This window comes from Gopherus flavomarginatus, chromosome 1, assembly GCF_025201925.1.
Source record: "Gopherus flavomarginatus isolate rGopFla2 chromosome 1, rGopFla2.mat.asm, whole genome shotgun sequence".
Classification (NCBI taxonomy): domain Eukaryota; kingdom Metazoa; phylum Chordata; order Testudines; family Testudinidae; genus Gopherus; species Gopherus flavomarginatus.
In genome coordinates, this window is record NC_066617.1 from 312060564 (window position 1) to 312076873 (window position 16310).

At 44.3% G+C, this 16310-nt stretch overlaps 1 protein-coding gene across 2 annotated transcripts in view; it reads left to right on the forward strand.

Moving 5' to 3' along the window:
• The first annotated feature begins 892 nt into the window (after window positions 1-892).
• Window positions 893-16310, forward strand: part of LRRC63 (leucine rich repeat containing 63) — a 55900-nt gene continuing 40482 nt past the window's right edge. The window contains exons 1-2 of one of the 2 annotated variants that reach the window (XM_050948641.1): window positions 893-1090; window positions 13042-13160. In XM_050948641.1, the coding sequence (XP_050804598.1) occupies window positions 1068-1090; window positions 13042-13160 (142 nt within the window). In that variant the 5' untranslated portion in view covers window positions 893-1067. The remainder of the gene's footprint in view (window positions 1091-13041; window positions 13161-16310) is intronic. The other variant, XM_050948648.1, reaches the window with a different exon arrangement.

Here is a 16310-nt window from a genome sequence, read left to right on the forward strand (position 1 = left end):
CACTGTTTGCTTTGTTTTCTTTTTAACTGATGCTGCTGCCCTTCAGCCAGTGGGTTTCATTCCTAGGCACACAAACAGGCACTGGAATCCTGCATCAGAAGGAAAGGATGAGAAAAAGAGTAAGTACTCCTGAGTCATTAACTACCAAGCAGCATGCTCAATAAGTCTCCTCATTAACAAGGATCAATATATTAAACAGCATTATAGATTATTAAAAAGTCATCAATCAGTACAGAAACATCTTATACCAGTAATGTGCCAGTAATAAATCACAACCATAAATCGCAATGACAAGCAGAAGGATGAAAAACATAAATGATATCAGGAATACTGTAACACCATAGCTGATAAATAACTGCAGATAGTAATAAAGGAAGTACAACAAAAAGGTACAGCAGTAATAATCACATCAATAACTACTTATCACTAATGATGATAAAGCTAACCCTAGGGCAGTAGTGATAAGGACTATTCTAGCATCATCCATAACTATTCAGCGACACCAGTAACTATGGAAAGGCTGACTAGGAAAGACTAGAACTGCACTAACAAATGAATCTAGAGGAGCCCACGCTAATTACGAGTGTGTCATACTTATAAACTCAATACTATTAATTATCTTCACCACCCCTGTAGTGCAACGCTGCTGCACGTGGGTCCAGCGCCGCCTCCTGTTTGCTTCCCCACCTTGGCCACTAGCACCTTGCAGATGGGCTGCACCACGCCTGCCCACCAGCCCCAGCGCGCGCGCCGCACGGGAGCGCGCCGGCCTCCCTCTCTCTCCTCCCCTCCCCCGGAGGACTGGAAGGCGGGGACGCGCACTCGCGCTCTGTTTCTCTGTCGCCGCGCGGGCTGGCGAGAACGAGGCTCCCTGGGGTTGCTAGGGCCCGTCTCCAAGGCCGCCTGGGGCAGCCTAGGAGGCATGTGAGGGCCTGCGGCTGCAGCAGGGCGGAGAGGAGCCCCTTCCCCGCCGCCCGTCTCCTGGTGCTAGCGGGGATGGGGCAGAGGCTGCTGTGAGGCTGACTCCCCCCGAGGAGAGGCTGGGGCGCCCGGCCCATGTCACTGCAATGCCAGGCCCCTGGGCTGTCAGGTGCGGCTGGGGTCAGGGGGGCAGAGCAGTGTGACAAAGCGATCCGGGATGTGGCCCCTCTCGCACACTTCCCCGGGGGCTGTAATGCTGCCGGCGCACCAGATCTCTGACAGCTGGGGCTGTGCTTAGAGCCGCAGCAAGCCGGTATTCGCTGCGAATTTCAGCCTGCTCTGATTCAGTGCACGTTTCTAGCGCTCCTGGTTGTGGTGGAATCAGAAAACCAGGGCTGAGTGCACCCCCACTGCTCGAAGACCAGTAGAAACAACTTTAAATTGATTATTTTTGTCAAATCCCATGATTTTTAAGCCAATCTCATGGTTTTTTTTCACCATTTGTGGTCAGGAGTGCTGTGTTTGGATGAAACAAAGCGTGTGGTGGTCAGAAAATGGCACAAAATACCACAACTGTTTGTACAGTGTTTTGAGATCCTTGCATGGAAGGAGCAATAGACATGCAGAATATTATATTGTTGTGTGTGTGTGTGTGTGTGTGTGTGTGTGTGTACACATATCTATAAATCTTCACTTTAATAAAATTGGAGCAGGGGCTTAAAATATAGTTAGACTGTGGCAGGGAGGGACGTTACTGTACTAAAATGTGCTTTTTTAAAGGACATGTAGAAATAATGTATGATAGGAAATAATTTTTTTTGAATTTGAGTCTAAGATGGGGGAGGGGGAGGGAGGATTCTTGGTTACAAAACAAAAGCGAGTATAATGTGTATTACCAGTAGCTTTTGTACAGTAGTCTTTATTTGTCCCTAACTGTAATATTCTTTTCAAAGTATATATTTATGGAAAAGTTACTTTTTCATTTAACATGCAAAGCAGATGCTTTGTCCTGGACAGTTAATATGAAGCTATGTGGGTTAGGGTGACCAGATAGCAGGTGTGAAAAATCAGGACAGGGTGGAGGGCCTATATAAGAAAAAGCCCCAAACACTAGGACTGTGCCTATAAAATCAGGACATCAGGTCACCCTAATGTGGGTATAAATCTATTTCTGCTATATACAAGAGCATAGTGGTTCTGATATTTAGCAATTATTAAAGCCAAATAGAATCTGGTTCACACTTTAAACTGATTTGCGTCCCATACGGTATTAGTCACAAACGATGAAGAGAGAAAATTTAGATTGAAAGACATTGAAAGCATTTGGCCTTTAGTGCAAATTTATAACATGATTGAAGAAGAGTGCTAGAATTAGATATGAAATAAAGAGGTCTTGTTACTACTGCTATGTCAAACTTGCAGTTTTGCTTGCAAGGGTTTATATATTCTTCAGCTTAATAGTTTTTTAAGATGAGAAATATTATGATAATGATAATCTTATGATAATCCAGTCTGACTACTTGCATAAGGCCACAGAACCTTACCCAGTAATTTGTGCATCAAGCCCATAACTTCTGTTTGAGCTATAGCTTATCTTTTGGAAAAATAACTAATCTAGGTTTAAGTGATAGAGAATCCACCTTGTCCTTCGGTGAATTGTTCCAGGGGTTAAATACTCTCAGGCCTGGTCTACACTACGCGTTTATACCGATTTTAGCAGCATTAAACCGATTTAACGCTACACCCGTCCACACAACGAGGCCCTTTATACCGATATAAAGGGCTCTTTAAACCAGTTTCTGTACTCCTCCCCGACGAGAGGAGTAGCGCTGAAATTGGTATTACTATATTGGATTAGGGTTAGTGTGGCCGCAAATCGATGGTATTGGCCTCCGGGCGGTATCCCACAGTGCACCACTGTGACTGCTCTGGACAGCAATCTGAACTCGGATGCACTGGCCAGGTAGACAAGAAAAGCCCCGCGAACTTTTGAATTTCATTTCCTGTTTGGCCAGTGTGGAGAGCTCACCAGCACAGGTGACCACGCAGAGCTCATCAGCACAGGTAACAATGCAGTCTCCTGAGAATTGGAAAAGAGCTCCAGCATGGACTGCATGGGAGGTACTGGATCTGATCGCTATATGGGGAGAGGATTCTGTGCTAACAGAACTCCGTTCCAAAAGATGAAATGAAAAAAGTTTGAAAAAATTTCCAAGGCCATGATGGAGAAAGGCCGCACCAGGGACTCAGTGCAGTGCAGAGTGAAAGTTAAGGAGCTCAGACAAGCCTACCAGAAAACCAAAGAAGCAAACAGAAGGTCCAGAGGAGGGCCGAAAACATGCCGCTTCTATGCTGAGCTGCATGCAATTCTAGGGGGATCCACCACCAGTTCCCCACCCATCCATGGATTCCGAGGTGGGGGTGGTAATCTCAGCCATGGCTGAGGATTCTGTGGATGGGGAAGATGAGGAGGAGGAAGAGGAGGACGAGCTTGCAGAGAGCACACAGCACTCCGTTAGCCCCAACAGCCAGGAGCTTTTTCTCACCCAGACGGAATTACTCTCCCAGCCCTCCCAAGCCAGTAGCCCAGACAATGGAGCCATGGAAGAGACCTCTGGTGAGTGTACCTTTGTAAATATAAAACATGGTTTAAAAGCAAGCTTTTTTTAATGATTGATTTGCCCTGAGGACTTGGGATGCATTCGCAGCCAGTACAGTTATTGGAAAAGTTTGTTAACATGTCTGGTGATGGAGCGGAAATCCTCCAGGCACATCTCCATGAAGCTCTCCTGGAGGTACTCCAAAAGCCTTTGCAGAAGGTTTCTGGGCAAGGCAGCCTTATTCCGTCCACCATGGTAGGACACTTGACCACGCCATGCATGTAGCAAGTAATCTGGTATCATTGCATGACAAAGCGTAGCTGTGTATGGTCCCGGTGATTGCTGGCTTTCAAGCAACATCCGTTCTTTATCTCACTGTGTTATCCTCAGGAGAGTGATATCGTTCATGGTAACCTGGTTGAAATTCAGGAATTTAATTAAGGGGACAGAGATGGCCATTCCTACTGGGCTGTTTGCCTGTTGCTTAAAAGAAATCCTTCCTTGCAGGTAGCCAAGCGGGGGGAGGGGGGGAATGGCGCTGAGCTTTTTCGCATTTGGCTAGCAGGGATCTTCCCTGCTACCAGCCACGCAGTGAGGGGGCGAGGGGGGGTGATTAGCAGTGATCTTCCATGATACCAGCCACACGGTGGGGGGAGGGGTAAAGCGATTATCCCAGAGAATTGGATGGGGAGGTGGTTTCTGATGCTGCATGTTAACAGGAAAGAAGCAGCACTGAACGGGATTTGCTTGGTATTTGGGAAAGGAGGGCACTGTGTATATGAAGGCTACAGAAGCCGAAAGACAATGGCTTACCATGGCCGCATGCAAGCTGAATTCTGCTGCCCGGACCTGCGTCTGAGGGATCTCTAACACCAGAGCCGCAGGTACTCAATATTAAGATGCAAAATGTGACCTTGTAGTGAAATCACATGTGCTATGTAAGGTGAATAGTGTTGTTCACTGTGAAAGAGTATAAGCATTGTCCTGTAAAATGTATCTTTTTAAATACTTCTCTCCCTTTTTTCCCTCCCTCATGCAGCTGCAAATTTTTCAAGCCTCCCTACTCCATCCCAAAAGCTATCTCAGATAAGGCGGCGGGAAAAAAAAGAAGTGAGACGAAATATTCTCGGAAATCATGGAAGTAATCCGCAATGAAAGAGCTCATCTGAATGTGTAGAAGGATATGGTATCAAATTACAGGAAAGATGCCAGTGAATGTGAGGACAGGAGGGACGCTCGAGATGAGAGGTGGCGCCAGGAAGATCAGAGGTGTAGGCAGGAAGATCAGCGGTGGCGGGATGCAACGCTGGGGCTGCTGCGTGAACAAACTGACATCCTCCTATGTCTGGTGGAGCTTCAGGAACAGCAGCAGGGTCACAGAGTGCCGCTGAAGCCCCTGTGTAACCACCCTCGCCACTCACCATGTTCCATATCTTCCTCACCCAGACGCGTAAGAATGCGTGGGGGAAGACTTCGTGCACCCGCCCACTCCACCCCCGTGGACAGCCCAACCAAAAGGCTGTCATTACTTTGAAATATTTTTAGTGGCCTTTTCCTTCCCTCCTATCCTCCTCCCAAACCACACCCGGGCTACCTTGTCAGTTCTCTCCCTCTTTTTATAATGACTTTTTAATAAAGAATACGTGATTTTTAAACGATAGTGACTTTATTTCCTTAAGCAAGCTGTAAATGAAGTGGGAGGGTGGGTTGCTTACAGGGAATGAGTCAATCAAGGGGGGGGGGGTCATCAAAGGGAAACAAACACAACAGTCACACCATACCCTGGCCTGTGATGAAACTCGTTTTCAAAGCTTCTCTGGTGCGCACCGCTTCGTGGTGTGCTCTTCTAATTGCCCTGGTGTCTGGCTGCGCATAATCAGTGGCCGGGTGATTTGCCTCAGCCTCCCACCCCTCCATAAAGGTCGCCCCCTTACTCTCACAGAGATTGTGGAGCACACAGCAAGCATCAATAACAATGGGGACATTGGTTTGGCTGAGGTCTGAGCGAGTCAGTAATGTGCACCAGTGCGCCTTTAAATGGCCAAATGCACATTCTACCACCATTCTGCACTTGCTCAGCCTGTAGTTGAACAGCTTCTGACTACTGTCCAGGCTGCCTGTGTATGGCTTCATGAGCCATGGCATCAAGGGATAGGCTGGGTCACCCAGGATAACTATAGGCATTTCAACATCCCCAAATGTAATTTTCTGGTCTGGGAAGTAATTCCCTTGCTGCAGCCATTTAAACAGAGTAGTGTTCCTGAAGACGCGAGTGTCATGAACCCTTCCTGGCCATCCCACGTGGATGTTGGTGAAACATCCCTTGTGATCCACCAGTGCTTGCAGCACCATGGAAAAGTACCCCTTGCGATTTACGTACTGGGTGCCCTGGTGCTCCGGTGCCAAGATAGGGATATGGGTTCCATCTATCGCCCCACCACAGTTAGGAAATCCCATTGCAGCAAAGCCATCCACTATGACCTGCACATTTCCCAGAGTCACAACCTTTCATAGCAGCAGCTTAATGATTGCTTTGGCTACTTGCATCACAGTAGCCCCCACAGTAGATTTTCCCACTCCAAATTGATTCCCGACTGACCAGTAGCTGTCATGCATTGCAAGCTTCCAGAGGGCTATTGCCACTCGCTTCTCAACTGTGAGGGCTGCTCTCATCTTGGTATTATGGCATTTCAGGGAGGGGAAAGCAAGTCACAAAGTTCCATGAAAGTACCCTTACGCATGCGAAAGTTTCACAGCCACTGCGAATTGTCCCAAACCTGCAAAACTATGCGGTCCCACCAGTCTGTGCTTGTTTCCCGGGCCCAAAATCGGCATTCAATGGCTAGAACCTGCCCTATTACCAGCAGGATCTCCAAAGCGCAGGGGCCCGCGGTTTGAGAGAATTCTGTGTCCGTGTCCTCATCACTCTCATCGCCACTCTGCTGTAGCCGCCTCCTCCTCGCCTGGCTTTGCAGGTCCTGATTCAGCATAGACCGCACGAGAATGCGCGAGGTGTTTACAACGTCCACGATTGCGGTCTTGATCTGAGCAGGGTCCATGCTTGCTGTGCTATGGCGTTTGCACAGTTCACCCAGGAAAAAAGGCGCGAAACGGTTGTCTGCTGCTTTCAGGAAGGGAGGGGTGAGGCTGTACTCAGAACCACCTGCGACAATGTTTTTTGCCCCATCAGGCACTGGGATCTCAACCCAGAATTCCAAGGGGCGGGGGAGACTGCGGGAACTATGGGATAGCTACGGGATAGCTACCCACAGTGCAATGCTCCAGAAATCGACGCTAGCCTCGGTACATGGACGCTCACCACCGAATTAATGTGCTTAGTGTGGCCGCGTGCACTCGACTTTATACAATCTGTTTTACAAAACCGGTTTATGTAAAATCGGAATAATCCCGTAGTGTAGACATATCCTCAGTGTTAAAAAAATTGTGCTTTATTTCTGGCCTGAATTGGTCTAGCTTCTGCTCCTGTGCACTGGATTTCATTATTGCTTGTTTTCTGCTATCAGAAATCTCTTCCCCATGTAGGTACTTTCCAGATTATGATCAAGTCATCTCTTAATTGTTGTTTCACTTTGAGGTTTCTTCACACACAAAGTTGCACCAGTTTAACTAAATTGGTACATCACACTTAGTTAAACCAGTGCATCTTTGTGTGTAGTCCAGGACATATATTCAGGTTTGAACAAAGTCAAAATGACTTCCAAATGAAACCATCAAATTGCTACTAATTTCATATGAAATCATTGAAAACCAAATATTTCATTATTTGAAAGCAAACCAACAGAGATTCACTTGCATGTAAGCCCAGAGTCACATGAAAACTTAATGAATCTTCTGTATGAACCTCTTTACACACTGTATATAGCTTAAACTTCTAGTCCTGCCTTTCAGTTTCTTCTAGAGCTGTGTTCCTGCCTACATTATAGACCTTGTCTCCTATCCTGTCTCCCCTTGACACTTCTGCCTCATCAATTAACTCAAACAATGTTATTGGTCCATTACTAGATAGAAATGGTAGAATTGCCAATAAAATAATGAAGAAAAGGCAGAAGTGTTCAATAAATATTTGTTCTCTATTTGGTGGAAAAAATAGCTGATGTATCATGATGATAATGAAACAGTTTCTAATCCAATGGTAACCCAGGAGGATGTTAAACAGCAGCTACTGACATTAGACATTTTAAAATCAGCTTGGCCAGATAACTTGCGTCCAAGAGTTTTAAAAGAGATGGCCAAAAAGCTCTCTGGACCATTAATTTTGATTTTCAATTACTCTTGGAATATTGGGGAAGTTCCAGAAGTCTGGAAGAAAGCTAATATTGTGCCAGTGTTTAAAAGGAGTAAATGGGACAATCTGGGTAATTATAGGCCTGTCAACCTGACCTCAATCCTGACAAAAATAACAGAACAGCTGGTATGGGTCTTGATTAATAATGAATTAAAGGAGGGTAATATAATTAATGCCAATCAACCTGGGTTTATGAAAAATAGATCCTGTCAAATTAACTTGATATCTTTTTTTCATGAGATTACAAGTTTGGTTGATAAAGGTTGTAGAGTTGATATAATATACTTAGACTTCTGTAAGCTATTTTACTTAGTACCACACAACATTTTGATTAAAAACCAAGACCAATACAAAATTAATGTAGTACACATTAAATGGATTAAAAATGGCTAACTGATAGGTCTCGATATAATTTTAAACAGAAAATTTTCATCAAGCTGGTTTGTTTCTAATGAGGTCGTACAGGAATCCATTCTTGGCCCTAAGTATTTAACATTTTCGTCAGTGACCTGGAAGAAAAATAAAATTATCACTGATAAAGTTTGCAGATGACACAAAGATTGTGGGATGGTAGATAATGAAGAGGACAGGTCATGGATTCAGAGTGATGTGGACTGTTTGTGAAGCTGGTTGGAAGCATACAATATGTGTTTCAGTAGGGTCAATGTAAAGTTATATATCTAGGAACAAAAATGTAGCCCATACTTACAGGATGGGGACTGTATCCTTGGAAGCAGTGACACTGAGAAAGGTTTGGAATAGTAGTGAATACTCAGCTGATCATGAGCTTCTAGTGTGATTGTGTGACCAAAAAGGCTAATGCAATCGTTGGATGTATAAATGGTACTCCTAGGGGAATTCTGCACGTGTGCGCAGAATTCATGGCCCCCACAGATTTTTTTTGTTTTCTCACAGAAAAATGACTTTCTGACAGGGAAGCAAAGGGAAGCCACAAGAGCGGTCATGTGCCCCTCCCCAGCAGCATAAGTGTGTCATTTTGGGCACCTGGAGCAGCTGGCAGAGAAGTAAATTATGGGGGGAAAGGAGAGCTGGGGACACCCTGGCTGGTGCCAGATCAGACCCACCCCCCATCTGACCAACCCTTGTGCAGCCAGACCCCCTCTGGACCCTCTGCTGAGCCTCACCTCCCCTTCGCAACCATAATCCCTCTACTGAGCCACCTGCATCTGAACCTCCCACTACCAAGCCTTACTTCCTGTATCCAGCCCTCCCCAGCCCCTGTACCTTGAACCTCCCCAATAAAGTGCTGAACATCCAGATCCTCCCCCGCACACAGACCACCCCCCACTGAAGTCCCGCACCCAGATTGCCCCAAACAGAACCCTCTTGCCCCACACCTGGACCCCCCAAACTACCCCTCCACACTCAGGTCCTGCTGGGCTGAGTCTGCCTGCCCACACCTGATGTGGAGAGGCAGGGCCACGGGTGCTTCTGGGGCAAGCCCAGCCCCTGTGCTGTGTCAGGGCTGGGTACAGGCTCACCACTGAGTCTGTGTCCCGGGGTGGGGGTGAGGGCAGTGGCGTAGCCAGGTGGAGGGAAGAGGGGGAGCAGGAAAAAAAAAGGTGCCACCCGCTGCAGCGCTTTTACTGACGGGGCAGTGCTCCGGGTCTTCGGTGGCACCTCAGTGGCGGGACCGTCACTCGCTCCACAGGTCTTTGGCGGCATTTCAGCGATGAAGCTTCAGTGCCGCTGAAGACACCCCAAGCAAGTGAAGTTCCCGCCATCGAAGACCTGGAGTGCTGCCCCATCAGTAAACGCCGCAGCGGGTGGTGCCCAGTTCAGACCCACGTCGTGGCAAGGAGTGGAACATCAGGCCCGGCTGATGGAAGGGGAAGGGGGTGGCCGGAGCTCTCGGGGAACTGGGACCCCAGAGGGGGGAGCAGAACATGGGGAGGGGGCACTGCCAGGGGGACCCTGGATCCCACGAGCGGGGGGCAGCCCAGCAGCACTCTCCGAACTGGGGGCAGCAGCATTGCCTCAGGGGCAGAGTGGACTCTAAGTCGACGGGCCAGACCCAGTGCGGCACATGCTGAGCAGGGGACCCCTGAGCCGGACTGTACCATCTTGTGGGGGGACGGGCTGCAGCTCCCGGGAGGGGACTCAGCTGCTCCCTTCCCCTCCAAAGGCTAATGCATCCAGCAGAGGGCCTCCAAGCAGCCGCCAGGTGGGGATGTCCCAACCCCATCCCCTGCGCCCATTCCCCAGGGATCGCATACTGTGCCACTAACCCTCTTCCCCTCTCCAGCACATGGTGCAATCCGTTTCGTTCTAGGGCGGTGCTGTATCAGCCAATCAAATCATAACTTGGGGGCTTTCTGACCAATCAGCTGCTGCTTCATGTTACAACCCAATGCAAGGAGGGAAGCGTCGGTAAAGTTCTTTAAAGGGTCACCCAGGTGGCAGGGGGTGGAGAAGGGGAGAGTTTGGATAAACCAATGACGAGTAGCGCCTTTTTTTTTCACTGGTGTGACTGGAACCCAGGCTCCCGGGTGAGTAAAATTAAAAAGGCGCCACTTGTGCTCGGTGGAAAAGCAGCCGCTCCCCCTCAGCTATGCTACTGTGTGGGGGGACTGCAGGGTGATCTCACACCTCCATGCAGCCAGTGGCCTGTGCTCCCCACTGCCATGCTAGAACCTCCACATTTATTGACAAAATCTGCAGAATTTTGCATTTTTTAAAAATGTGTGCAGCATTGTTATTTTTTTGGCACATATTTTTTATTTTTTGATGCAGAATTCCCTCAGGAGTAAAATGAGAATCTGAAGTAAGGGTAAGGAGATTATATTACTTCTGTATTTGATACTGGTGTGACTTCTATTGGAATACTGTGTCCAGTTCTGGTGCCAACAATTCAAGAAGGATGTTGATAAATTGAAGAGGGTTCAGAGAAGGACCAAAAGAGTATTAAAGGATGTAAAACCTGCCTTATCATGATAGACTCAAATCTATTTATCTTAACAAAGAGAATGTTAAGGGGTGACTTAGTCATAGTTTATAAGTAATTCATGGGGACCAAAAATTTGATAGTGGGTTCTTTAATCTAGTAGACAAAGGTATAAGATGATCCAGTGGCTGGAAGCTGAAGGTAGACAATATAGTCTAGAAATAATGCACAAATTTTGAACAGTAACAGTAATTTATCATTGGAAGAATTTACCAAAGGTGGTTGTAGATTCCCCATCACTGACAATTTTTAAATCAAGATTGGATGTGTTTCTAAAAGATGTGTTTTAGTTCAAGGAGGAATTAATTCAGGGAAGCCCAATGCCCTCTGTTATATAGGAGGTCAGACTAGACTAGACTAGACCTAAATGATCGCAGTGGTCCCTTCTCACTTTATAATCTGTGAATGATGCCAATCTCAATTACTTTTCCTTCTTTCTTTCTTTCTTTCTCTGTCATAAACAGATAGCTAAGGGTTAATGTCTCTTTCACCTGAAGCACCTGACCAGAGGACCAATCAGGAAACCGGATTTTTTCAACTTTGGGTGGAGGGAATTTAGTCTCTGTGTCTTTGTTTTCCGTCTGCCTGCCTTCTCTGAGCTTTGGAGAAGTAGCTCTACTTTCTAGTCTTCTGTTTCTAAGTGTAAGGACAAAGAGATCAGATAGTAAGTTCTATGGTTTTCTTTTCTTTGGTATTTGCATGAATATAAGTGCTGGAGTGCTTTGATTTGTATTCTTTTTGAATAAGGCTGTTTATTCAATATTCTTTTAAGAAATTGCCCTGTATTGTGTCATCTTAATACAGAGAGACTATTTGTATTTTTTCTTTCTTTTTTATATAAAGCTTTCTTTTAAGACCTGTTGGAGTTTTTCTTTACTGCAGGGAAATTGAGTCTGTACTCACCAGGGAATTGGTGGGAGGAAGAAATCAGGGGAGATCTGTGTGTGTTGAAGTGGCTAGCCTGATTTTGCATTCCCTCTGGGTGAAGAGAAAAGTACTTTTTGTTTCCAGGATTGGGAACAGAGAGGGAGATTCACTCTGTTTGGATTCACAGAGCTTGTGTCTGTGTATCTCTCCAGGAGCACCTGGAGGGGGGAAGGGAAAAAGGATTATTTCCCTTTGTTGTGAGACTCAAGGGATTTGGGTCTTGGGGTCCCCAGGGAAGGTTTTTCAGAGGGACCAGAGTGCCCCAAAACACTCTAATTTTTTGGGTGGTGGCAGCAGGTACCAGGTCCAAGCTGGTAACTAAGCTTGGAGGTTCATGCTAACCCCCATATTTTGGACGCTAAGGTCCAAATCTGGGACTAAGGTTATTACATTCTCCCACTCTCATCTGTGTGGGCTTTTTCCAGGAATACCCCTATGCATGGAATGCTATCCCCAGGCCAGTGTACCAAGCTGCCACTTTCTCTTCATTAAAGTCCCTTTTATAATCCCCTTTTGCCACTAGGCCCTAAAGAGTGAGTTTATAAATTACAAACAAAAAAATAAAATCATCCTCACCAATGTGTTGCATCTCCAAAAATCTACAAGATAAATGCATTTCTTAGGACAGAGGCTATCTCTGTTTTCATGTACTGTACGCCACCACATACATATTTTATAATAGTAATTTACGGTGCACTTAAAACACAGATTAAAATTAAACTTTTATAAATTAAAATCCATAATCTTGAAAACATGCTGAAGCAGATGAGAAGCCAATTTGAAGCATGGAACACAAATATAATATGCTTATGCCCAGCTGCTTCACTAAATCAGAAGAATTAACTGTTACCCACAGCATTAAGAAATAGCAATTTAAAACTGAATTTTTATTATTAACTATACATCTGTTTATCCATGTTTAGAAATGCTGCTTTTTGTGAACTTTCAAAAAGTTTCATGTAGCGAAAATTAGGTTTCCTTTTTTTCACCCTTTGCTTCTTAGAGACAGAACCATCACTGCCTCACTTTTAGAACAACGGTGTCATACGTCATTCTCTGAGTATTCCAAACCTGAATTAACAGAACAGCTAGATTATTTTTTAATAATGTCACCTTTTAGCTTCCAAAAACACTGCTGATAATTAGCAAATTGTCAAGTGAGTTACTAAGTAAACAGAGTACCATTTTCATCCATTTATACTGGTGTTTTCTAACAGCGACTGTATCTGGGCAGACATTTACAAGTCAATACATAAATCCAAAGATGATTTTCTTTTGTTTGCCTTATATCTAGAATTTTCAAACTTTTGAATACTCCTCAGTTGTCCAGCAAGAATAATTATTAGGCCGAAAATGCTTGAGCAACCAAAACTACTTCGTAGGCCTCTGCCTCCAAAGCTGCTACCTGAACTGCCTGTGCCAAAGGAGAACACCTATAAAGGTAAGCAGTACTAATAACAGATAGTCTTCACAGTGCATCGTTCCAAGATTTACATATTCTTTGCAGACAATATTGAAGGAATGTGTTTTAATCAATTTAAGTATTCATTTAAACACTATATAGTTTCTATCATTATTCAGCAAATAATAAATCAAACCAGAATAATTCCTCAGTGAGACTGCACTGTGACAACAAGGATTGGAGCTGGAGATGTAATGCCGTGTGAATATGATTGGAAGATGATCATTGCATGTGTTCCCAACCCAAAGGAAAGTCAGCAGTTGATAACATTTGAGATTGCTATCCTGTCTTTTGTATGAGAATGTGGGATTAAGTATGAAGAAGACCCATACAGTCTCTTGTCCCACTGAACTGATTTCAAGATTCAGCTGTACAAAAAGTTTACTAAGTACTTAAGTTGCAGAATAGAGTATTGATTAATTAGCACCCCATGCAGCAGCATAAAGAGAACAAGAGAAGATCCCTTCGGGGCCCTAGCTTAGGCCTCAATTCAGGAAGGTACTAAGCACATGCTTACCTCCATTTCTGTTAAGGAAAGTACTTAACTTCAAAGCATGTTCTTACGTCCTGTTGATTTCAGTGAGACTTAAACTACCCACTTAAAATTAAGTGTGGGCTCAAATGCTCTTCCTGAATAGGAGTGCTTCCCAGAATCAAGGCTTTAAATTGGTAGCCATTTTAAAGTAAAGTTAAAGAGATAGAAGCTCCGACTCCTTTTTCTTTCAACTGCTTTTCACTGCTCAGGCAGTGCAGAACAGTCAGAAAACTGCCCCTGAGTATTCCAATTTGTTGGGAAGTTGCCAAATGTCAGGTGGCATAAAGCCAATGTAGCTGGCTCTTTGCCACTTGCTTCAGGTGTCCCATGACATGGACAATGGGGAGGGTGTAAAAGAACTGGAGCAGGCAGTACCAGAGCACGCTGTGTTTCAGCTGTCCTTTACATAATGGGCTCTTGAGAGAATTAAATGTGGGTGCAAGTTAGAGCAGTTCCTAGGCTGCTCCAATTTGTGGTGAAGCTTGTTTGGCCCTATAGTCACCATTAGCATCAGGGTGGGGAATGAAAACTGCTCCAGTGTTGTTGTGGATTTAACTTCAAACACTTGCTGATGGTTTCATACATTCAACATATCATAAGTTCATACATTAACTGAAATGACCCAAAACAACAGGTAGTGCTGAGATAACATTAAAAAACCTTTAATCCGTGACAAAATAAATGTTTGGTTTCACATGGTCTCTCCTCTAATTCCAGAACAAACCAATGTTATTAAAAATAAATTAATAATTAGAATTCAGGATATATAAGGCTCTTTCTTACATGCATTGAAGTTAATGGCAAAACTCTCACTGATTTCAGTGGGATCTGGAATAGACCACAAGTATCCATTATCAGACACCAGGCTATAACTCACTTCCCTAACACCATGATGAAGGCTTATGTTATGATCCAACCAAGGCCCGCCGCTATGAGGGTCAGGTATCAAATGACAAACAAAAAGGTGTAGCAAGAGATAAAGAAGGTGATGAGAGAGATTAGAGAGGATGGAGTCAGGAACAAAGGTAAAGATACAGGGAGGTACAACTGTGATTCAGTGATTATGAAAAAATTAAGGCCATTTGCGGATGGTCCCATCCCTCCTGGTGTACAGCTGCATAAGTAAACACTTGCATATATACATGTAGGGTCATGTAGCCTTTGAAGACAATGGGGAGTTCTGCTTAAAAACTGATATAGCTGATGATACAATACAGTTCAGAAATATCTGTACATTTTGCATGCTATATGTGACCTAGAAGATGCAAAAATGGGCTTCGCCATTTATTTAACAATAGCTAGTAACTAGGGCTGTCAAGCAATTTAAAAAAATTAATCATGATTAATCACACTGTTAAACAATAATAGAATACAATTTTAATATTTTGGATGTTTTCTACATTTCCAAATATTTTCAATTACAACACAGAATACAAAGTATACAGTGCTCACTTTATATTTATTTTTATTACAAATATTTGCACTGTAAAAAACAAATAGTATATTTCAATTCATCTAATACAAGTATTGTAGCGCAATCTATCATGAAAGTTGAACTTACAGAGGTAGAATTATGTACAAAAAATCACTGCATTCAAAAATAAAACAATGTAAAACTTTAGAACCTACAAGTCCACTCAGTCTTACTTCAGCCAATTGCTCAGACAAAGTTTGGTTACAGTTTGTAGGAGATAATGCTGCCCGTGTCATGTTTACAGTGTCACCTGAAAGTGAGAACAGGCATTCGCATGGCACTGTTGTAGCCAGCATCGCAAGGTATTTATGTGCCAGACGTGCTAAAGATTCATATGTCTCTCGATGCCTCAACCATCATTCCAGAGGACATGCCTTCATGCCGATGATGGTTTTGCTCGATAACGGTCCAAAGCAGAGCAGACCGACACATGTTTATTTTCATCATCTGAGTCACTTGCAGAAGGCTAACTTTCTTTATTGGTGGTTCGGGTTCTTTAGTTTCCGCATCAGAGTATCGTTCTTTTAAGACATCTGAAAGCATTTTCCACACCTCATCCCTCTCAGATTTTGGAATGCACTTCAGATTCTTAAACCCTGGGTCAAATGCTGTATCTAGTCTTAGAAATCTCACATTGGTACCTTCTTTGCATTTTGTCAAATCTGCTGTGAAAGTGTTCTTAAAACAAACATGTACTGGTTCATTATCCAAGACTGCTATAACATGAAATATATGGCAGAATGCAGATAAAACAGAAAAGGAGACATACAATTCTCCCCCAAGGAGTTCAGTCACAAATTTAATTGACACATTGTTTTTTTAATGAGAGTCATCAGCTTGGAAGCATGTCCTTTGGAATGGTGCCCGAAGCATGAAGGGGCATATGAATGTTTAGCATATCTGGCACATAAATACCTTGCAACACCAGCTACAAAAGTGCCGTGTGAATCCCTGTTCTCACTTTCAGGTGACATTGTAAATAAGAAGCAGTCAGCACTATCTTCCGTAAACGTAAACAGACTTGTTTTTCTTAGCAATTGGCTGAACAAGAAGTAGGACTGAGTGGACTTGTAGGTGCTAAAGTTTTACAATGTTTTGGTTTTGAGTACAGTTATGTAAC